Below are 22,171 nucleotides of genomic sequence, written 5' to 3'. Positions count from 1 at the left end.
GGGGCAAACGCTCCAACACTAAAACATGACAGTGTTTGGGAACCCTTCCTAAAACTCACCCTGCCTACCCTGGGGGCTCCAGGAAGGGAAGGTTCTGCCCCAGAAGATCAAGCAGCACTAGGACACCAGGCCACTTACCTTAACAGCCACGTGCAGCTTGGCAGTCTTTTTGGATGGCCCCGAGGCCTCGAATGAATTCCCATCTACTTCCACAGACATCGTAAAAATAGGGGCGTGGACTGGCCCGGTCTGGGAAACCAGTTTGTACTGCAGCCCGGGTTTCAGCTGGTTCAGCCGCATCAGCGCGTTCATGGCTTGGGGAGGCTCTGCCTTCTCCTCTACAGAGACACCAAGGTGGGTCGGGGTGAGCACGGCACCCAGGAAAGCAGCTTTGGGGCACTCTGGGTCATGCTTGTCCCCCACCACTGTTGTTTCTAGTGCCCCATGGGCACCAGTGAAGGCCCAACCCCCACTGCACCCACTGCAGGTCGGTGGTGCTTAAAGGTCTTCCGTGCCAACAGCCAAGGCCCAGGCTGGCGGCGTACCTTTTTTCTGGATCTTCTTCTTCTTCTTGCTGGGGGATTTCTCCTCCCCATCTTCCTCCATTGGCCGCTTCATGGGCGTTATGGCGTAGGTGGTACTGGGCGGTATTTGAACTGAAAGAATAGAAGAGGCCAAGCAGCTGAGGAAGCGGGACTTCTGCCGGCCGGGTGCGGCCCCGAGAGCAGCTCCGGGCTTACCGGTGTAGTCCACTGGGTTTTCATTCTTTGGCTTCTTAGGCATCTTAGAAGGCAGAGGGTCCATGCCCAGAACTTTGTGGAGCTGGCCAAAAGCAGCAAGCCGCAGAGCATGCTGGAGAAGGGGAAGAGGAGACTGACTTGGCTGCCCTGTGCTGTCCACCAGGTGGTGTGTGCTCACTAAGGCCTTCTGAGAAGCGGCAGACACTGTGAAGGGGTTTGCTAGCGGTCTCCCCTACAACAGCAAGGAGTCCCCCAACAGCCAGGGCGATGCCTGACTGCTAGGGCCCAGCCTTGCTGTGGTGGAAGGCCAGCCTGTGACCACCCCCCGTGAGAGAAATACAGGAGACCCCAACCTGGAGACTGGCTGCCACACGGAGCCACGTGGCGGGCCTGCAGGGGAAGGCCCCCGGAGCAGTCCACACTGTAAATGCATCTCCTCGCTGAACTCGGTGTCCGAAAACCGCACTCGAGCAGACTGAGGGCAGGCGACCACCACGCCTGGCGCCCGGGGAGAAGCAGCCCAGATTGGGGCGCCCTGTACCAGCCACGCGCCCTCTTGCCTGCGGTCCCGACCTGAGCCTACACGTCCAGTGGCTACCCTGAGGATACCCAGTAGTGGAACTGGAAGCCAGCGATTAAAGACTGGGTCAGGGCTCACGGTGGCAATGGCGATGACTATACCTGCGCACTCTGTGTGATATCTTCCCGTTGCTGTCTGTCTAGATGCCCAATAGCATCAGTGGCTTCTTTTTCACAAGGGTCATAAATGCCAGAACCATCTGAAGGCAGGAAACAAGGAAGATATGCAGAGGATTATCCTTTAGCATCTCTGAAGACTTGTGCGGCTGAGGGAGTCAGTCAGGTGCGGTACCCCTCGCGCCCCATCCACACCCAGCTCTGAAAACACGCCGAGCTGGGGGACCCACTCGGCGTCCAGCCCTCGAGAGAAATAATTCACATGTGGCTCAGAGCAAGAAATTCACGTGGGAGTGGGTCACCCCTGCCCCCGGTTCCGCCCTCTAAAGAATCTCAGCTGCGGACCCGGCACAGGGCTGGATAGGATGGTGCCAGAGGGTAGTCACATGCTTCGGCCCTAAAGGAGGGGAGGATACACACGGAGCTCTGCTGCCCTAACCCAGTCAGGGGACCAGTGAGGAAGTGGCCGCAGGGCCTCAATCCTGTCCATTCCCTGCAACTTGCAAAGAGAAGCCCCCAACCTGGCATGACGATCCCAGAGGCCAGGCACTCCAGCACTCTCCGCAGGGCCTCGCCGGCCCCCATGGGCCGGTTGGCAGTGCCGATGGACTTCTCACAGAGTAGCTCCAGGGGCTGCAAGGCAAAAGAGACTGTGAGCCATCTGCATGGGAGGGGCAGTCAAGAGCAGAGCCTTCCCTAGTTGCGCATCACCCCGTCCAGGGCCACGGGCCACATGCTTTACGTTCGGGGTGCCAGGAGGCAAAACGGAATGGATTACATAAAAGTTTATATCACAAAGCTAACCAGTTAGGAATTATAAAAATAAAAACATTCTTGGCTGTGGACTGTAGGAACACAGTCTGGACGGTCCGAGCTGGCCCGGGGGCCGGATGCTGCAGAGCTCCGAATGTGAGCATCAAGCTCCTCCTTGAGTGCTCAGGCCTGGTGTGCTCCTGGCCAGACAGTTCACCCCAAAAGGTCCATCCTGCCCAGTTACCAGAAAACTGTTCCCGGAAAACGGTAGGGAAGAGATGGGGGGAGGCGTTTCTGCAGGTGCAAATGAGCCCATCAGCAAAGGTCTAGAGAGAGGACGCCCTTACCCATCCTCTGAGGGGACCCCAGGTGGGCACACGGGTACACAGGTCTCTCAAAACCCGGATGACAATGACACAAGACTTCAGCCCATTGGCTCTGGCCTGGAGGAAGGAAGCACAGGCTGGTCACACACCCTCCAAGATGGCAGGGCAGACACCAACAACAAATCTCGCATGGCTACTTTGCCAAGGGCAAAGTTCATGACCATTCCGGGCGGGTGAGGAGCTGCCTCACCCCCATACAAGAAGAATTCAGATTCCTCTGAACACAAAGCAGTGGCAGCAGCCTGCGGTTACACACTGGGGACAAGTCAAATGTGTGGCCTCTTGCGGGCTCCGTTAGCAGCTGCAGGGCCGCAGGTGCTAAGGGAGCCACGGTGGCGCCGACGTTAAGGACGATGCTTTGCACAGGTGAACATTAGCTGAGGTACAACTGAAAGACAAAGAGAAGAACAAAATGCAAACCTGGAACCACTTGGCATGGCGGAGGGACGCCAAGGCAGCAAGGCATTTCTGCCTGTCCAGAACGTCCGGGGGGTCGTTGACTGATAGCGTTTCTATTCATGGATGGAATAAGAAGACAAGGCACAGTTTGACCAAGGGGGTTCTGTCAGGGAGGGAGGGGGGGTGGCAGTTTCCCGCAGGGTAGGCTAGGCCGCGGAGGAGTCCGTCTCCCCCCAGGACCAGGGACGGAGAACACCGGAAACACATCCGACTTTCCAGAGAGGCTGACTGAAAAGTGGGAGACCCCTCTGAAAACCAGGAAAAGGAAAATCGGGAAACAAAAACAAAAGTAGCAAGTGACTATAAGGAATCGTCTCGGAGGGAGGTGGGGGACAGGCGGAGCCCATCCTCTTCCAATAAAATCAGCCGGGCTGAAAATGTCAATAGTAAAAAAAGACCGATGGGGGGGGGGGGGGAAACGGCAGTGGGGTCAGGGGAGCAGATAGAAACCCCCTGTTCCCTCCCATAGCCATACCCTATGGCCCCTCAGCATAGGGGGCACATCTGCCCGCAGGCTCCACTGCCCTAGCCCCAGCCCTTGACAGAGAGAGTCCTGTTGGTCAAAGGTCCAGAGTCCCTACAATGTATAAGTGCCGAGAACTTAGAGAGGCACAACCAGGTGCCACAAGCTGAAGCAGTGGCCAGAACAGGTGACAGGGACTAGACTAGGTCGGGCTCATGATGCCACCGAACCACTGCGCTGGCCTTCTCTGCGGGCCTGTGCCAGGGGTCTGGGGAAGGCCTGCTGCTGCAATGTGAGGCAGAGCCATGCACAGAGATGGCAGCGCCTAGGGGCCCAGGTGGGTGCTGGATTGTGCAAGCACTGGCAGTCTCAGAGGCTCCCAGATTGAATTCACATAGTAACAAACTCACCACCATCAGGTCAACTGCCACTCAGTGACCCTATGGGCCAGGGTAGAGCTCGCTGCCCGGGAGGTTTCTGAGACCCACTCTTTACGGGAATGGACAGTCTCTCCTACTGCTGACCTTGTGGATAGCAGCCCAAGTATAACCACTAGGCCACCAGGGCAGTGCCAGAATTGGCATTCTCTCTGGCAAAACAGTTTAAAATGTTCTCCAAAAGTCCGCATCAGTTCTTTGGGCTACAAGGCCTGGCTTGAATCAAAGCTTCTCATAGAGGAAGGCATGTGTGGAAGCCGCCCGAGGTCGGTTCTACAGCACCACTAGCGGTCTGCTCCAACTCCACCCTGAAGCTGGCCCCGTAGCACCGCCTGGCTACTTCAGCAGTTTACAGACCAGAGACAGACCAGGGACACACAGTTCCAAGGCCACGAGTGGCTCAACAGCAAACCACGTGTGACACTTATCACAAGACTATTCCAGGCTGGAGAGACACAAACGACGTGGTGTGATCCCCTAGGAAAAGTGCCACTCGCTTTCAGAATAGCCATGGGCACAGAGCCCAAGGCTGAGGATGGGACCTCGGAGCACACCTGGCGCTCAAGGAGTGCACACCGATGCCTTCTTTGGCACCTAGAACTGAGCAGCACATTTGCCCAGCGGGGGAACACCAGGGTGCCAGCGCCCTGCCAGCCCGTCTGGGCCTCCCTACCTCCAGCTAACACTTTCTCCATTTCTTCCCGGACCACAGGAGATGTCAGATGGATGGTCAGGGACAAGGGAGGCTCTTTTGTGTTTTTTATCACAATCGCAGCATCGTCGGCAGATTGGAGGATTTCGTACTTGTCTTCTGTAACAGCCTAAAAGGGAAAGTGCAACTTTCAAAACCACACTCTTTGCAGGGCAAGCGGCCGTCCAATCCTGGGTTGCCAGGGACCATTAGCCAGACCAGCCACTTCTCCAGGGGTGGGGGGACAGATGACATGCTATCTCAACTCTAACAACTGCCCTCTTCCTGGTAGGAACTGGGCCACTTTCTGGGTACTTCCCAGTGAGATGAAGACTACACTGCAGTGGGCTCTGGGAGGAGAGGGTTGGCCTGAACCTCCTTTGGTCCCTTGCCCGTTGCCTAACCAACAAACTGTCTCCTTTTGCGACACCCGAGTTTTGTGATGTGTGAAACAGGCTGCTGCCAGAACAAAGGGGTGTGCTAAGTGTGCAGCTGGCGGGGCAGTACACTGAGGGGTGAACACAGTAGACAGATACATTAGAATGGATCTGCTGGAGTGGAGTCATTTGGGTAAGAACCGTGGGGATGATAGCACAACCTGAGGCCGAATTCAATGCCCTGGCACTCTACACCGGCTGCACTAACTTATTCTTGCTTTTAGCCAATAAAAACACTGTTTACTGAAAATGCCTATCTAAAAGTTTGTTTTCAGCATTTTAATGTTTGTGAAATTTTTTCTTTACACAAGTTTGTACTCAAACATCTATTATGGAAGGCCAAATAAATGTCACTGTGTGTATTGGGGGGGGGGGAGGGAGTGGGGAGCGACACAAGACACTTCTTCCTGGTCATCTCAGTTGGCGTGTCCCAGGGTCAGGCCCACTGACCCTCTGGGCTGGTGGCCCATTTGGGCCAGCTCAGGCCTCTCTCCTGCAGGAGTCCCTAAGAGCAAATGTGCCGCCAGGGCAGCTACTATAGATAGGAATTGGTTATCTCAATGAAGTTGTCACTCCTTTACAAAGCATTTACCACCAGACTTTCAAGTTGAGCAACTTCAGAATGTTTGTACCACTGAAACCACATCGAAGGGCTTGACCTCAAAGACTCCAAACCCACTGCCATTCAAGTCGGTACTGAGCCAGAAGTCCAGCAGGACAGAGAAGGTTTTCAAGGCTCTGGTCTTTACAGAAGCCCACTGCCTTTCTTTTTCCTGCAGAGCAGCTGGTGGGTTTGAACAGCCAACCCCTCGGTGGACAGTCTGGCCCTCAGCCACACGCATTACCAGGGCTCCTTCCCTTACATAGTTCACGACTCCTCACAATCGTCTACTTTCCATGGGCGCGTGAATGATCACAGACAGTGGTTTGATTCCCCGAGGAACGAACCGCTCATTTTCATCACCTTCTAGCCCCTCACCATCTCAGAAGGTCGCAATGAGGATAAATGAGATGTGTAAACCACACCTGCCCAGGGGACCGGGCAGCGTCAATGTTTGGTCAGTGGCAGGCTTGAGTCCCCAGAAGTGCCTCGTTAGAAGAACCTGTACAAGGACTTTGACAACTCAGCTGCTGGAGCCCCGTGGAGCCCAGTTCCAATTTGGGGGCACTGATCCATTTGGGAGCACTGGCAGCCGATAGTTTTTAGTATCCAATATGCTCGGATCGTAACAAATGAGTTGGAGGGTTGTTGGTGCTGAGGGTCAGCTTGGACTCAGAGAGGAAGAGCAAATGAGAGGACGTGTCTGCTCCCAAAGCTCGCCGGGAAAGCTGGGCCAGTCAGACACCCACCATGAAAGGGAAGTTGCGTTTGGAAGGAGGCTCCTGGTACAGGCCCCATGGGCACTTCATTTCTTCTGCTGCCCCATGTCCTTCTCTGTGACAAGTCCCCCCCCCACTCCGTCCCACCCCACATCAAGACTCACAGCAAGCTGGATGCCCAGGTTGTCTGCCACCTTGTCCAAGAGGGCAGTGGTGGGCTTCTCCTTACACAGCAGCACCAGCTCCAGGTCCAAGTCCCCCTTGAGTAACAGGCCCTTTGCCACGAGGCCAACACGCATCACGCCCCGCAGGGTCCTCGTCATGTGCTCTGTCTTCTGTTCGCTAAAGGACAGAGGCAGACAGCACAGAAGGTCAGTCTGGCCAGGAGGGGCCTTAAGAAGATTCGAGACTCAGAGACAGCACCCAGCTTACCCAGCACCTTCCTTGCTCTCGTCCTCTGGGGGCGCATCCATGTTCTCAGACTCGGCGTTTTCACTGCTCCCTTTCTCCTGCTCATCTATCCAGTCAGACACAGCTTTGAGAGCCCGCTCCGTGTGGGAAACCATGTTCTGAACAGCTTCCAGTTCCTCTTGGGTTGGGTACACTGAAGAATGCTTCGCCATCACATGGCGGTCATCATTCACAAAAATCCGCACTGGACGCTAACACGGAAAAGGGAGTTATAAACGGCCGAGAGGGGCTAATGACCCACCATGTCAAAGCGACACTCCAGCTTCACAGGAGCACAGGACTCCATGTGGCTCCTGAGCCTGTGAATCTCATAGGAGAGCAAGGCCCCACATGGCTCCCCAAGCCCAGAAATCTGAAGTGTGCTAACAACCCTTCCCTTGGGGTGGTGTGAGGCGGGGAGTCTGACTCAGGTTTCCTATTATATGTGGTTTAACTCAAGTCTCAGAGAGCAGAAATAGTAGCAACAAAGCCCAGGAAGGCACGGGCACACCGGGCAGCTAGTTCTGGGGACCCAATGGCACCCCCTCACTCCTCTCCCCTCCTAGGAACAGGCACCTATCTACCAGCTCCCCCAAGCCATCCCTTCTGTACCCAAGGATATAGGATACCCATACCCTCATGTGTGAGCCCCCAAAGCCTACAGGAGGGGCTTCTGATGAAAAATGATGGTGGAGGGAGGGGAAAAAAAAGAGGACCTGATGCAAGGGGCTTAAGTGGAGAGCAAATGCCTTGAGAATGATTGAGGCAGGGAATGTATGGATGTGCTTTATACAATTGATGTATGTATATGTATGGATGGTGATAAGAGTTGTATGAGTCCCTAATAAAATGTAAAAAAAGAAAAGAGGAGAAAAAATGATTAGGGCAAAGACTGTACAGATGTGCTTTATACAATTGATGTATGTATATGAACTGTGATAAGAATTGTATGAGCCCCAATAAATTGTTAATAAAAAATAAAAAAAAGAAGAGGTGGCAAAAGCCACTGTGACATAGGAACAAAAAAAAATAATGGTAACAGAATGAAACATTGGGGGGGAGACACTAGAAATGCATCTCTGTCTTAAGTGAAATAGCATCTGTGACTAAAATAGCACTTCCCTTACCATGTTCGCTTCTTTTTCTGCAGTGCCTGGAAACCAGAATTTTGCTTATCTTTTCAAACTGGAACAGATTTCTTTGGTGTTATCAACACTTCAACTATCTATAAAAGCAGAAAACTTTTTAGTGTCACATACTCCCCAGATGGAGCCCATCTAGCAGCTGTCTCCAACAGCTTCCACACCATCAACAGCAGCATACAGCAGCGCCCGTACCACAAGAGCGATGTCTCTCCATGGAGCCACCCAGGGCTCCCAATCAGCCCCCACAGCACACTCCCCTAGCCCCCCATGAACACATCCAGCTTCTGGGCCTTGGGTGGCTCCCACAAGAGTGGTTCTGACTTTTTATGTCATTTCTTCGTTTCTTGAGAAAGAGACCGTTTACGTGCACAAAAAGACACTGGCAAGTCCTGAAAACCACCTGGGGAGCCATCTTCAAAGTCTTGCCATCTGGAGAAGGAAGGTGGCTCTGGAAGGCGATGGGTAAGCAGATGGGTGAGGGGTGCAGAGAGCAAGAACACTCTGGTCCACTAACAATGGGAAGGGCTGGGAGGTTGACCTGAGAAAGACTGAGACAGCTGACAGGCAGGGCAAGACACACATCTTCAGGACAGTCCTAGTCTTGACCTTACCAGCTGGCCATTATCAGTTATTCAATTCCCACAAGGCAGAGAGCCTGGTCCATGCTGAGTTCATGTAGTAAAATCAACAGCAGCTTATATAACAGCCAGTTTCTAGCTCCATTGAAGCACCAACCCTTCTATCACAGCCTGAGGAGTCAGAGAGGCAGGCCAATGCTGCCAGGACAAACTCAGCCATGATTGGCTCAAACCACTGTCTCCACAATGCTTCAGGACACCAAATAGCGCTCTAGGTTGTGAATGTAGAGTCTCCCGAGTGTTTTCTTAGAGCATCCTTCTACAACAAGTAAGGGTGTGTGTGTGTGTGTGTGTGTGAGAGAGAGAGAGAGAGAGAGAGAGAGAGAGAGAGAAAGAGTTAGAGTTAAACAAGTCCACCTGGAGAAGCACAGAGGAAACACCAGCCCCTGACACACAGTGCAGGTCTTCGGGTCAAGTGACAGAGCAGCTGATGTACAGCTTGTGTTCAGAATTTTCATCTAGTCAGGCAGGAGCAAAGAGTACTGTGCCAGGTTTTAAAAGCACGTCTCTTTTGGTTATCCTACAAGTATCTCACAGAAAATGAGATGATTCCAACACAGAGCAAGTATATAGGGCAGGGTGAAACTGCCCCTGCGAGATCCCAAGGCTTTAACTCTGTATGAGGAGCCCTGGTGGTTAAGGTGTGGGCTTTGATCTGCATGGTCAGCAGTGGGAAACCAGCAGCAGCTCCTCAGAAGACAAAGGGGGCTTTCTACCCCCATAAAGATTTATAGTCTCAGAAACTCACAGGGCAGTTCTAGAGTTAGTCCCGGAAACCGGCAGGGTAGCTGCGCGTCCGCATCGCATCGATAGCAGTGTTTATTTTCACACTGTGGACCTTGCAATTAACAGGTAGCTTGTACCTCACTACCATGCCTCCAGGGCCGTGCCACACGAGGCTGCTATCTGAAACAGACTCCACAGCCGTGAGTAGTAGTGAGGCATAAGTTTCTGCAGCTGAAAAGCACATGACTTGGTATTTGCTCTAAAATACTCGAGGGAAAGGGCAGATGAAACAGGATGGCGACGAAGCTGGGTGATAGGTGTCCTGGAATTCGTTGAGAAGGCCCACAATTGTCTCTAGGGAAATCCTATTTGGCACCCAGAGAGGCCAGGAGCTTCCTTCTAGGAGCAATCTGGCCGGTTTTCACGCTGGCACAGGAAATAGCTATGAGTTACTGGTGAGGTGGCAGCAATAGCTACTGTCCTGCGCTACACAGCCACCAGTTTGACCCCTATCTATGGTGGAATCGCAACTATCTGATAAAGGAAGGTCCATACTTGAAGCTATACTTATTTATTCAACACGCATGTAGCATGTAACATTTAGCATGTAACTTGTGTGTCAGACCCCGAGCTAGTTGCTGGGGACGGAGACGGACAATGCAGATAAGTCCTGCTTCCAGGGACATGACCATCCAGTTACCCTGAGCAAGAAAAGCCCTGTCCTTTTTCTCCCACACCACCAACCCTCATTGCATAGACCTCCTCCACCAAAACCACCCAATGCAAGACCTTCAAGTACCACAAGAATTACAGCCCCCAACTCCTGGTCCTTGTACCTGTGGGTGTGGGCCTACTTGGAAATAGGGGTTTGCTTCTGTTGTGCTGACAACATAGGGTGGGTCCAAAACCTAATCACTTTTAACCTATTAAAGGCCTGAAATAGGTCATACAGACTGACACACAGGTACACATGGGAACAGTAGGCACCATGTGAGGCCCACCTACAAATCAGGAAACACTCAGGGCCAAGAAGAAAGTTATCTCCAAAAAAAAAAAAAAAAAGGGGGGGGGGGAGAAGCTATCTACTTGGGTCTGCATGTGTAGCTATGAGAAAATTCATTACTGCTCTTGATAATTACTCATGTGGTATGTTTTATAGGAGCTGAGTGACTAAGGCTTAAAGGCTCCAGATGGCTATGCTTTTTTATAGAGGCTTTTGTGGGATGGACAATATCTAAAACCCACTAAAGCAGCTGGTTCAATCCCCAAACAGGAAACATGTCTGGGTGGTACTGCAATGCCAGAGCCAGGGCACGCTCAGGACCCAAGCAGGCTCATCTATAGGGCACCCAGGCAGGCTGGTGAGGGTTTCCACAGGCTGTATGGGGGACAATACCTCAACATGGGGACAGTGTATCAAAAATAATGATTCCACCGAGGAGATATTCTAGAACAGGCAAAAATCCCCACTGAGAGGTATAAACAGCTACCAGTGTTCCCCTCGCAAGGCTGGTGACAGGGGTCTCCTGGGCAGGGCATGCGGAAGCTTTCTAGGGTGATGGTCCTGGCCTGCATCTTGATAGTGGACAGTGATCAGGACTCATGCTCGCGATCTGGGCAGGCCTTCAAAAGAATGCAAGAACAGTAACTAGTATTAAACTCTAGGTAACGTTTAGGAGTCCCTGGGTGGTGCAAATGCTGGGCCCTGAAACTACAGGCCATTCAAAGCCACCCAGAGGCACCGCAGAAGACAAGCCTGTAAGAGCTGTTCTCCACTGCACACACCACCCTGCTGGAATCCCCAGAAGGGCAGCTAACACCAGACATCACTATGAAAAGGAAGAGACTGCAGCTTTTCTGCTACTTGGAAATGAATCCCAGAAAGACAAGTGGGGAGGGAGGGGGAGAGAGAATCACATACATTTAATTGTAGGATTTCAACAAAGACAACCTGGAAAAAGAAAATAAGTGAGAAAATTGCCAGTGATTTCCAGAAGGGGAGAAGAGTAACTGGAGCATGGGAAGGGGGAGGGGAGAGACGGGACACAAGCGTTCTCTATGATCAGACACAGTGCCAAAATCCATAGTTCACAGTAGCCTTATTTACACCAACAATGAAAGAGCAAACAAACAAAAACAATGAATCTTAGTTCATAAAAATATATCAGTAGTAGGGAGGGAAAAAGGAGCTGATCCAAAGGCTCAAATAGAAAGTAAATGTTTAGAAAATAATGATGGCAACATATGTACAAATGTGCTTGATACAATTTATGTATAGACTGTTGTAAGAACTTTTAAGTGCCCCCAAGAAAACTATCTTTTTAAAAAAAACCTATTCATAGGGATTTAGCAATTACAATCAATGTTCCAACAAAAATCCAATCCCACTGGGACGGAGTACTCATCACCCACCGCCATCACTTGACTCCCACTCAGAGGTCATGTCGTGTAGTCAGGACACCCCCCCCCCCCGCAGACAGCCTGATAAGGGGTGGGGGGCTGAACCACCATCCTTGCAGTTAGCAGCTCAGGGCTTATCCCACAGCGCCACCACGACTCCTTGCTACGATCATGGAGAACGGTAACAGGTGAAGCTGTGCAGAGGCCAGGAGGGATGCAGGAACCCTTGGGTTCTCGACTATCCCAACATTGTTCTTAAAAAAAAAAAAAAAAAAGCATTTTTGGGGGGAGGGGAAAAAGGGAAACCGAGCTGATTCCAGGAACCCAAGTGGAAGGCGAATTTCGAGAATGACGAAGGCAACGAATGTATAAGGGTGCTTTGCTCAATTGATGTATGTATGGATTGTGATAAGAGTTGTATGAGCCCCAATAAAAAGATTTATTAATAATAAAGGGGAAAAATGCATTTTTTAAAAAGTAGACTGGGGAATGGACAGGTATATGAAACGAATGAAAACGAATGTAAGTCACATGTCAATGGAAGAATATGGGGTGAGCACACCGTTGTTCACCAAACGGGCATCACCATCACTTCTGAATGTCTGAAACACGTATGATACGATGTTGCAAAAATAGAGTCTGAACCAACACATTAAATTTCTAAAAATCCGGGAAACTGCATTCTCTCTTCCTGGTCTCCATCATGGCGGATCAAGGTGAGGAGAACCCCGCAGGGTCTGCCTCAACAACTGTGTGGGGGAGAGTGGCGACAGGCTGACGCGGGCCGCCAAGGTGCTGGAGCAGCTCACCGGCCAGACCCCTATCTTCTCCAAAGCCAGATACACCGTCAGATCCGTTGGCATTAGGAGAAATGAAAAAATTGCCGTCCACTGCACAGTCCTCTTGGAGAAAGGCCTGAAGGTGCGGGAGTACGAGTTACGGAAAATAACTTCTCCGATACTGGAAACTTTGGGTTTGGGATCCAGGAACACATCGACCTGGGGAATCAAATATGACCCCAGCATCGGTATCTACGGCCTGGACTTCTACGTGGTGCTGGGGAGACCAGGCTTCAGCATTGCCGACAAGAAGCGCAGAACAGGCTGCATCGGGGCCAAACACAGAATCGGCAAAGAGGAGGCCATGCGCTGGTTCCAGCAGAAGTATGATGGGAGCATCCTTCCTGGTAAATAAATTCCTGCTTCCAAAAGACAATAAAAAAATGACAGTGAAAAAAATTTTTTTCTAAAAATCTAAGAGCACATAGCAATGCTTGTTTTAAAAAACCTAATCTGCCATCGGAGCTGTGTATATTGAAAATGTTAAAGGCCTAAACACACACACACACACACACACACACACGAACACAACCCCTCCCTCCACATGTGGATTTCCATGGGGGCCTCAAGAAGGGGTTTCTCGGGGCTCAAGCTGATTTGCACCAACACACTGTTGGCCTGTAGTCTACTCACCCCAGAGCCCACCTCCATTGGACTAGCTGGGAGCAATGCCCCTCAATTCAGGAGACAAAACAAGACAACTCACTGTTAAAAGCAACATCTAAAAGCTGAAGTCCCACCCACCCACGGGGGGGGGGGGGGGGGGGAATGAATACAGAAACGTGAATGAAGGAAGACAGCGGTTGGTCTAAGATATGAAAATAATTAATTTATCAAGGGGTCACAATGGTGGGGAGGGAGAAAGGAAGAGCTGACACCAAGAGATCAAAAAGTATATGTTTAGAAATGAGCATGGTAACATGTACAAATACGCTGGATACAACTGGTGTATGGAAGGTTCTAAGAGCTGTAAGAGCCCCTAATACAATGATTTTTTTTTAAATAAATAAAATCTGGAGATACTGCTCCTTCCCAAAGCAATAAAAATGGTTTCAATGGTCTCTGAGTCCCAGGCCAGTCATCCAGGCCAGCTCCTCTTGAAGTTAACATTGCTGGGTCTTCAATGCCATGAAATCCAATACAGTAACTGATCATGGGGTCTTCGGGATAAGCAGAAACCTCCTTCTTAAGAGCATTTTGAGTGAGGAGCATGCTGGCAAGACACCCCCGACACCCATTTACACACCACACCCACAGCTTGATGCCTACTTGCCTATGGCGCAAGAAGGGAAGCTCAGATGGAATTGAACGGATGCTCTAACCCACAGGGACTTGGTTCTTTGGCTTTTGGGGTTCCGGAAACCAGCCCCCTCACAAACACTAGGGTGTCATGACCATCTTCCAAACCCCTCACTAGTTATGAGGCTCATGGGATTTGCTCCCAAAGACAACCAGCTAGCACACCTGGTTCAGCCAAAGAACAAATGGGCTGGTCTAGTGGTGATCCTGGGACAGGCTCGGTTGCCCTCCTGGGAGGACAGGGGTCACACCCATGGGGAGGCTGGCCTGATGATCCAGGGTGTGCAGTTGGACAGCTCTCTTCATGACTCAGACAGGATCCTGAAGTGGACGCATGCTACAGGGCAGGAGCGCATCTGTGAAATACACCACCACATTGAAGGGAAGCACCGCTGGCTTCCAAGCACCCAACTGGCAAGAACTGACATAGTCATATGCCGCCGATCTAAACTCAGGGCAGGGGGGCAGCACAGTGTCATTTGTAGCCATTAAAACCCAACACCATGGTTCCCAGTTCTGCTGCCAACAGTAACAACGTTTTCACAAAGTCCCTTCAAGTCTCTAGTAAGAAAGACTGTCTTTCTTTTCGTGAATGGATGGAGGTAGTGTGAAGGAGTCACATAATGAAATATTTTATCTGACAGTTGCCAAAAACCAAGCTGCTTCCAAAACGTGTCTGGAAATTTGGCACACCCTCTGGTCCAGGGCAGCAGGAAACCTGGGTTGTACTGGACAGCTAGCTGTGGAGATCAGAGCAAATTCCCTAACCATTCAGAGCTGAGCCAGAGCAGACTCCACAAGCACCCTCACCGCCTACTGCAGGTGGTCCAGCCTGAAGGGGACAATGGAGCGATGCTTTATGAATTGTGACACTTCAGTTGTAGTGTATTGAAGAAGTCACCACAAAGGCTCTCAAAGGAGCCAGTGCCAACCACAGAGGGCAGGGTTTCGCTCTTTCTGTTGTGCCCAGGTAGCTGAGTTGAAATGGACTGGGTCAGGTGGTCTAATGACAGACAACAGATGAACCTGGGGAACAGTTACAGTACCAAAGCTGATGGCTCAGCTCTCTTCAGGGAACAGCAGGGACAGGGGAGATAAAAGCAAGCTCCTGAAACTTTCCCACCCTTCTGACTTATCCAGTTGGCCTGGGGGTTCTTTTATAACTTAACATACAATTAAATTTTGTGTTTACTTCTCCCAAAACCCTATCCCAAAGGTATGAAATATTAACATAGAGAAATGAATTTTGTTGATGGGTAAAAGTACTTTATTAAAATTAAACTTGTATTTTGAGAAGAGCCTAAAGTCATATGCAAACCTAATACAAGCAGATCCTCTCTATGTTCCCTTTACCTGTGGGGACAGCCCCCCAAAAGCACAGCACACATCTACATAACTGGGGGGCTGGGGGGAGAGCACAGCTACTTTCAATAGCAAGTTTGTGGTAACCTAGGGTTATGTCAACAGACTGTCCCCACTCATCCCTCATCCTCCCTCTCTAGAGTTCCCACAATGCCAGGGTCGCAAACAAATTACACTGCAGTGTCACAACCAGACAGCAACAGTGATGCAGTCAAAGCACAGAGAAACTCCATCAGCTGAGGACCTGCTGCCCTTTTACGCCCACCTCTCAACCTCCCCCCCAATGCCTGTGACCACTCAGCCGCTGACCATCTCTGAAGAACCTTGTCATTTCAAGAGGGCTGAGCCCTGGTGGCTTAGTGAGTTATGCGTTGGCCCGTTAAGTGCAGGGTTGGCAGTTCAAAACTATGAGCCTCCTCCAGAGGAAAATGAGCCTTTCTACTCCTGTCAGGAGTTAAGTCTCAGAACCCCTCAGGGGCAGTTCTGCTCTGGTCTACACAGTATGGACTCAATAGCAGTGAAAGAGACACCCATTTTCTTTCCTGAAGATTTACAAACTTGGATACTCCCTGAGCCAGGAGTGGAAGATGAAGCTTTCTACACCTGTCCTACATGGTAATCTTGAGCCAGATTCTTCTCGATGGCCGTGGAAGAGAATCCCACAAATGGACATACCGCCCGCTGCTTCCCTAGTTAGAGTCCCTGGAGGCTATTACCACCTTGCCAGCCCGAGGCAACTGTGGAATGGTTGTTGGGGTAAACGTCCAATGCAGAAATTGCTGGGTCCTACAGTAGTTGCCCGTGTAGTAGCTCTTAAAAAACATGCATAGCAAACCATGCTAATTCAACAGTCTCTCCATGCGCCACTTAATGACCCAGCTCCCCATTCTCAGCCTCCTTCTTCCAGCTGCTCCTCCTGACTTCAGTTCACCCCAAGAGGCGCGAACCTGGGTCGCTGTTGTCACTTCAACCTCAGACACAATCCTGATTAAAAGGACATAATGTTCCAGGTTGGGTAAATCTAGAGACACTAACTGTAATAGTTTCTTGGGCGCATGACAAGAAATGTTGGGGAGAAATGGGATACAAAAAGAGAGAAAATGTTCTCAAACTGATTGTGGTACTGATTATACAACTCTCCTTGATATGCTTTCACTATTTTATTGTATATGGATTATACCCCAATAAAAATGCTTAAAAAACTAAAGAACAGTCAAGGATGACACTCTTTAAGCAAAACTATTGTTTGTTTTTATTAGTTTAGAAAATACTTCTGACTTAATATTTCTAGAATTCATGCAACATTCAGGCTCTAAGAAGTCTGAAGTCCATAAGAATTTGAAATTGTTCTACATCTTCCCCTTTTGATCAGGATGTTTCTATAGCAGTGTGGGTGATGCTGTGTGCCCCCTCCCAAGGGGCACACTGGGACAACAGGGAAAGGCTGCAAAAGCAGAAACCTACAATTTATCCTGGATTATGGGCTACAGCACAAGCATTTTTAATTCGGGGCGAGAGGGGGCTGGGGAACCAATGTCTATAGCATCTTTGATCAAAATGCCCAGTTAATGGCACCCAGGCACCACCCAGTCCTTCAGGTCCCAGGACAAAAGATGCCTGCTTAGTTTTCTAAGCTGAAGCAGGGAGTTGTTTGTGCAACTTCACCCAAGTCAATTCAATTCCCCTTCTCTCCACTATCAGTTCTTGCTTCGGTGAGTCAGTCCCTTGACTGGCTATCTCCCAGGTGTACAAAACTGACTGGCCAGCCAACCATCATCTCATCCCTCCTGCAAGGAATCTGCTCATTTACACACTTGACAAGTTTTTATTAAGTGCTATGAGCATTATCTCCATACTGCTGACACTTAAAAAAATTATAAATACAAAGGATTATTATACAGCAAGAAGCAAGCCCATCTTGCAATATTTCATTCAGAAGCACACACTGATGTGAGAGAAAGTAGTTAAAACACAAGCACAGAAATGCAAGTGGTCTGAAAGACTCATCCCCAAATAAGACTTTATCCTTACACCAGAACCACAACCCGAATGAAAATGATCAGCAGGATGCCTGATTGGAACCTCACAATGAAAACATGAACCTTAAACTACCAACAGAACCACTTCCTACTACTCACTGAACAATTTGGAGCAGTTACACATTCTGATACAAAGTATTCAACTTTGTGACCAAATAACCCTGGTGGTTATATTCCAACTTCTTATTTCATTAAGTGTACACATCATCCAAAAAGAGTGAATAAATTTCCCTGGACATCACCTTCACAAGACATCTGAAAATGGCAAATATTCCTACTTGAATTTCGATGGACGCATAGATAAAATCTCACCGAAACTTAACAGATCACAAAAAATAAAAGACCATTCATGTAAAAAACTGCTGACACTAACCAAGTTCAACAACACCTGCCTACCCGCACCAGAACCCCTCAGCTCAGAGGTAAGAAACTGAGGCCAGTCTGCCAGCCCCCCGAATTGGGACACAAAGCCCCTTCACACACTCACTTGTGCAAGCTCCAGGCAAGCCATTACCTGCCTCTGATGCCAACCCTTCCATTAGAAACAGAAATCAAATCTCTCCCCCAGGGAATCTGCGAAGAAATCCCACCTGAAACATGTCACGATCAAGCCAGCCCATTCAAGGTGGCCAGTCCCGTGTCTGACCACTGTGACTGACAGGGCTTTCACAGAAGATCAGCAGGCATTTCTTTCCTGGTTCAGCTGGGTGGGTGGAGGCTGCCCACGCAGACCCTGGCCAAGAATGGAACCAAGGTATCCCACACAGTCCAGGAACCACCGCCTCCTCCAAAACACAGAGCCCACTCTGAGGTGACAATGGTGTGCATTGCTAAGTGCTCAGCTGCTGACCCAAAAGGTTAGCAGTTCAAGTCCACCCAGAGGTGCCTTACAAAATACAGAGCCCACTGCAAGTGGCCACCCACTGTTCCACTGCTCTCCGACTCACTGGGAGCACCACAGAATGGAGGCGCAGGAATGGCAGGAAAAAACGGATTGGTAAAGCCTTGACACTTGTAATAGGGCACCTTCCCCTCTGTCCTACAGGTTCACCAAAGTTGGAAAATAGGCTTGACAGGAACAGGTCTGGTTTTCTGGTTTTTAAGTTCTTCTGGAACCTTTAGAATGGAACTGTTTCAAAGCAAACATTGCTGGTGTATCAGGAAATCTTTGCATTTGACTGAGCTCCATCCTGGATGAAGTGTCAGAGTGCCTGAGACCAGAACAAAATAGATGGTGCCCAGCTACTAAAAGTAGACATTTAAATCAATGATTCTGTAGCAAAATCCAGATTAACAGGGGGAAAGCATAAAAGAGAATTTCATGGAATCCCACTTTCTAGAAGCACTTAAGTCTCAACAACACCTACTTCAAACTATGACCTCGAAGAACTCTTTAACCTTGAACCAAAATTCTACCCTAAATTCATCTTTGAAGCAAAGAGCAAACAGTTGTTCCACTGAGTTAGGACAGAAATGTCTGCATTAAGCATCATATTCTTTTACAGAATTATCTACAAGTGAGCAACTTGACAAGAGCAACTCAAAGGTGGAGAAGTTTAAGGGCGCAGTGCGTCTGGATTAGACAGCAAAGTATGTGGGGAAAGCTGTGGAAAGGAAGGTGGCATGGTTTATAGAGGATGTAACCATGTCACTGAGCTGATGTAGAAGCTGTTGAGGCGATGCTTGTTGCATGTATCTTCACCACATCCCCACCCACAAAAAGTAAACACAAGGTAGAAACAAGAGAGAGCCTAGAAAGAGGAAACATACAACTTTCCTCTATTTCTGAAATGCTTCCTCACCACCACCACCACCACCACAATCCCAATTCTACCTTACAAATCCAGCTAGATCAGAGGATGTACACTGGTGCAGATAGGAACTGGAAACACAGGGATTCCAGGACAGATGAGCCCCTCAGGACCAGTGGTAAGAATGGTGATACCAGGAGGGTGGAGGGAAGGTGGAGTAGAAAGGGGGAACCAATTACAAGGATCTGCACATAACCTCCTCCCTGGGAGAAGGACAACAGAAAAGTGGGTGAAGAGAAACGTCAGTGTAAGACATGAGAAAATAATAATTTATAAATTATCAAGGGTTCATGAGGGAGAGGAAAAAACGAGAAGCTGATCCCAAGGGCTCAAGTGGAAAGCAAATGTTTGAGAATGATGACGGCAACAGATGTACAAATGTGCTTGACACAATGGATGGATGGATGGATTGTGATGAGCTGTATGAGCCCACAATAAAATGATTTTAAAAAAAGAGCTAGAAAATCCAAATACCCGCAATTCTAATGGAGTAAAGGTTCAATCAAAGCACGGCGAAAAACATCACAATACTGGTCCATGACAATATGACATTTATCCAGTTTTCAAAACTGCCCACCGTCAGTCACCGTGGTGACAAAATGAGGTGGGGCGGTGAGTCCGAGAAGTCTAACTGCAGCCTCTGAGGCTAGGGCAGGTGAAGTCAGAAGAAAGGGGAAGGAAGCTGAGAAGCTGTCCCCAAAACTTCCAGAGCAGCTGATGGCTGTGAACTGCTTACCTGTAGTGAGCAGCTCAACATGCAACCGCTACACCAGGGCTCCTTTTGCCAAACTCTGCATCTTGCTAAAAGTGAAAGGTGAGATGCTGCCTCCTCAATGCAGAGGCTTCCCGGTCCACCTGGAGACCTACGCGTGAGCGAGGAACAGTGCACCTTACATCTGCGAGATGAAAATACCGATGGCTGCCCTGGCCTATGCATTCTTTCTTAAAGTCCTACGACTCCTCACTCTTAAAAGCACGATCCTCCTAATGCATCTCTGGGGCAGGAGAGGGAAGGAATTTCATCCTGCGGGTTCAATCTGACAAAACAAACGCCACTACCCACAATTATGCCCCTCTTTTCTGGAGAGGGTGATCCCCTGACTTACTCAAGCTCCAGGAGAGTGATTGAAGTGGTAAGTGCCCTGTGCTGGCAGCACCATGCTGGCAACACAAGCCAGCCCAGCATCTAGAGCTAAAATATAGCGCCCCACCCCCACAAGACCGGGGTCTAAACAGACTCCAATTCTCACAGTGGCTGCCCACACATACAGGAGGCACCAGGGGCCAAGACCATAGGTCTTCAAGGCAGGGACGGAAGCACCAGCCAGTGTGCTAGCGGCCTTTCTTTTCCCTCTTCCAACACTGCATGAAGTTTCCCACACTTCATTCACAGCCAGGCTGGCAGCTAAAACAGCACCCCACGGGACCACACACAGGAAGCCAAGTGGCAGCACTGTGAACAATCCCCTGGGCATTCCCAAGCTACCTGGGCAAAGGAGAGCTTACAACCCTAACTCCGGCTGGCATCATACAGTGGCATCCTCTTGCCACCGGCTTTTAAATCAAGGTACACTCACAAGCCGTTGGAAATAACAGGCTTAGGGCAGTGGCTGGAGAGGTCGATCACCAAAACCAATGCTTCCTTTTGACCCTTCAGGCCCCCTCCGCAGAATCCCAGGCACTTTCTATCCATTTTAGAGACGGCTTACCTTTCCCCAAGCTTAAGACACTGAACAGAGGCAGAACATACGCATCATTGTACACCTCCTATCATACCACAGCCAACTGCAACAGCGACCTCAAGCATCTCAACCTCTACTTGTAAACCCAGAAGTAGGCGGAGGCTTCCAAGCTCTAAGGTTTGTGTTGTCTCTTGGAAGACTTGTTGCAGGTTATTGTGTATCCCAAATATGCCACCAGAGCGCCCGTGTTTGGGACAAACACACGCTCAGCACTGAGGAGAAAGCCCTAGTCGCGGTGATCCCCTGGCTTCAACGCTCCTGAATCTGGAGGCTCAACTCAGAGCGGCCAGATTTGGAAAACATCCCCCCGCGCCGCCCCCAGAAGCCACAAAAGGTCTACGGGGTGTTCGCGTGCGGATGGGTTTCCAGGGTCGAGGTGCGCTGCCCCACGCAGAGAGGACAAAGGAGGCGGCATGGCTCGCCCACGGGAAGCTGGGACCCTCCAGGAACCCGCGGCGGGAAGGGGGACAAAGAGGGGAGGGCGAAGGGGGAGGGGGCGTCTCCAGCGCGCGGGCCGGGATGCTCACGGGCCGAGGGGGTGTGTGCTCCCGGCACGTGCGCGCGTGCGCGCAGCAACAGACAAAGCCAGGCCCGCGGGAAGGCGGCGGCCCGGGACCGGTGCGCGCGCACTCCCCACGCGAGGCGCCGCCGCCGGCCGAGGGGCCGTGAGATGGGGAGGATGGATGCGCGCGCACCGGGGCCTCGCCGCCGCCATTTTGTTTCCTCGGCACAATGGGGGAGAGTAACGGCCAAGCGCGGGAGCGAGGCAGGCGAGGGAGGAAAGGGCCAGGCGCCGGGGCGAGGCGTCCAAGAAGCCTGGACTGAGGCGGGGGGCGCGGGCCGCACCTAGTCTTGTCACCGCGACCCCCAAGCCGGGCCCGCGCTGAGATGGAAGGCGGGAGGGGGGAGGGGTGGAGGCGGGAGTGGGCCCAGGCGCCGCCACATAGCCGCTCACCTCCTCGGCGTCCTCTTCCCCCGACCGCAGCCGCCGCTGCCCTCCTGCCACAGCCCCCGGGTTCTCCCTCTAAAAGCCACGCGGTGCGCGCCGGGCTGCTCAAGACCAACTGCAATGGCGAGAAGAGGGAGTAGGAGGAGCCGCGGCCGGGGGCGAGCGAGCGGGCGCGCGCGCGCGCCGGGGAGGTGCGGGAGCACGTGACAGGCCGGAGCCCCGCCCCTTCGTCGGGTTGCCGCTTGACGCAGGCTCCGGGAAGGAGGGAGGAGCCAAGAGATGGGCGTGGTCACGTGGCGCCAGTTCGTTTTCCCTTTCGACGTTATTGGCCTGATCATGTGACAGTGGCGAAGTCCCAGGCCTCCCTGGCCACGTGACGCAGTCTTTCA

The 22,171-nt window shown here is 50.9% G+C and overlaps 1 protein-coding gene and 1 pseudogene across 4 annotated transcripts in view; one reads left to right on the top strand and one right to left on the bottom strand.

The window, feature by feature from the left end:
• ILF3 (interleukin enhancer binding factor 3) overlaps positions 1-21,949 on the bottom strand; it is a 28,416-nt gene extending 6,467 nt beyond the window's left edge. For 2 of the 4 annotated variants that reach the window (XM_075546992.1, XM_075547001.1), the window contains exons 1-12: positions 21,789-21,949; positions 7,960-8,057; positions 6,815-7,044; positions 6,547-6,724; positions 4,608-4,755; positions 2,996-3,087; positions 2,537-2,632; positions 1,958-2,069; positions 1,422-1,519; positions 741-852; positions 546-656; positions 139-338 (exon numbers count right to left, since the gene is read on the bottom strand). In XM_075546992.1, coding sequence (XP_075403107.1) covers positions 139-338; positions 546-656; positions 741-852; positions 1,422-1,519; positions 1,958-2,069; positions 2,537-2,632; positions 2,996-3,087; positions 4,608-4,755; positions 6,547-6,724; positions 6,815-7,044; positions 7,960-7,962 — 1,380 coding nt within the window. In that variant the 5' untranslated portion in view covers positions 7,963-8,057; positions 21,789-21,949. The remainder of the gene's footprint in view (positions 1-138; positions 339-545; positions 657-740; positions 853-1,421; positions 1,520-1,957; positions 2,070-2,536; positions 2,633-2,995; positions 3,088-4,607; positions 4,756-6,546; positions 6,725-6,814; positions 7,045-7,959; positions 8,058-21,788) is intronic. The other 2 variants (XM_075547008.1, XM_075547018.1) reach the window with 1 other exon arrangement.
• Positions 11,913-12,966, top strand: LOC142442883 (large ribosomal subunit protein uL5-like; annotated as a pseudogene).
• Positions 21,950-22,171: the final 222 nt, after the last annotated feature.

Source organism: Tenrec ecaudatus, chromosome 1, assembly GCF_050624435.1.
Source record: "Tenrec ecaudatus isolate mTenEca1 chromosome 1, mTenEca1.hap1, whole genome shotgun sequence".
Classification (NCBI taxonomy): domain Eukaryota; kingdom Metazoa; phylum Chordata; class Mammalia; order Afrosoricida; family Tenrecidae; genus Tenrec; species Tenrec ecaudatus.
Note: the sequence above shows the minus strand (reverse complement) of the source record. Positions and strands in the feature narration are given on the sequence as shown.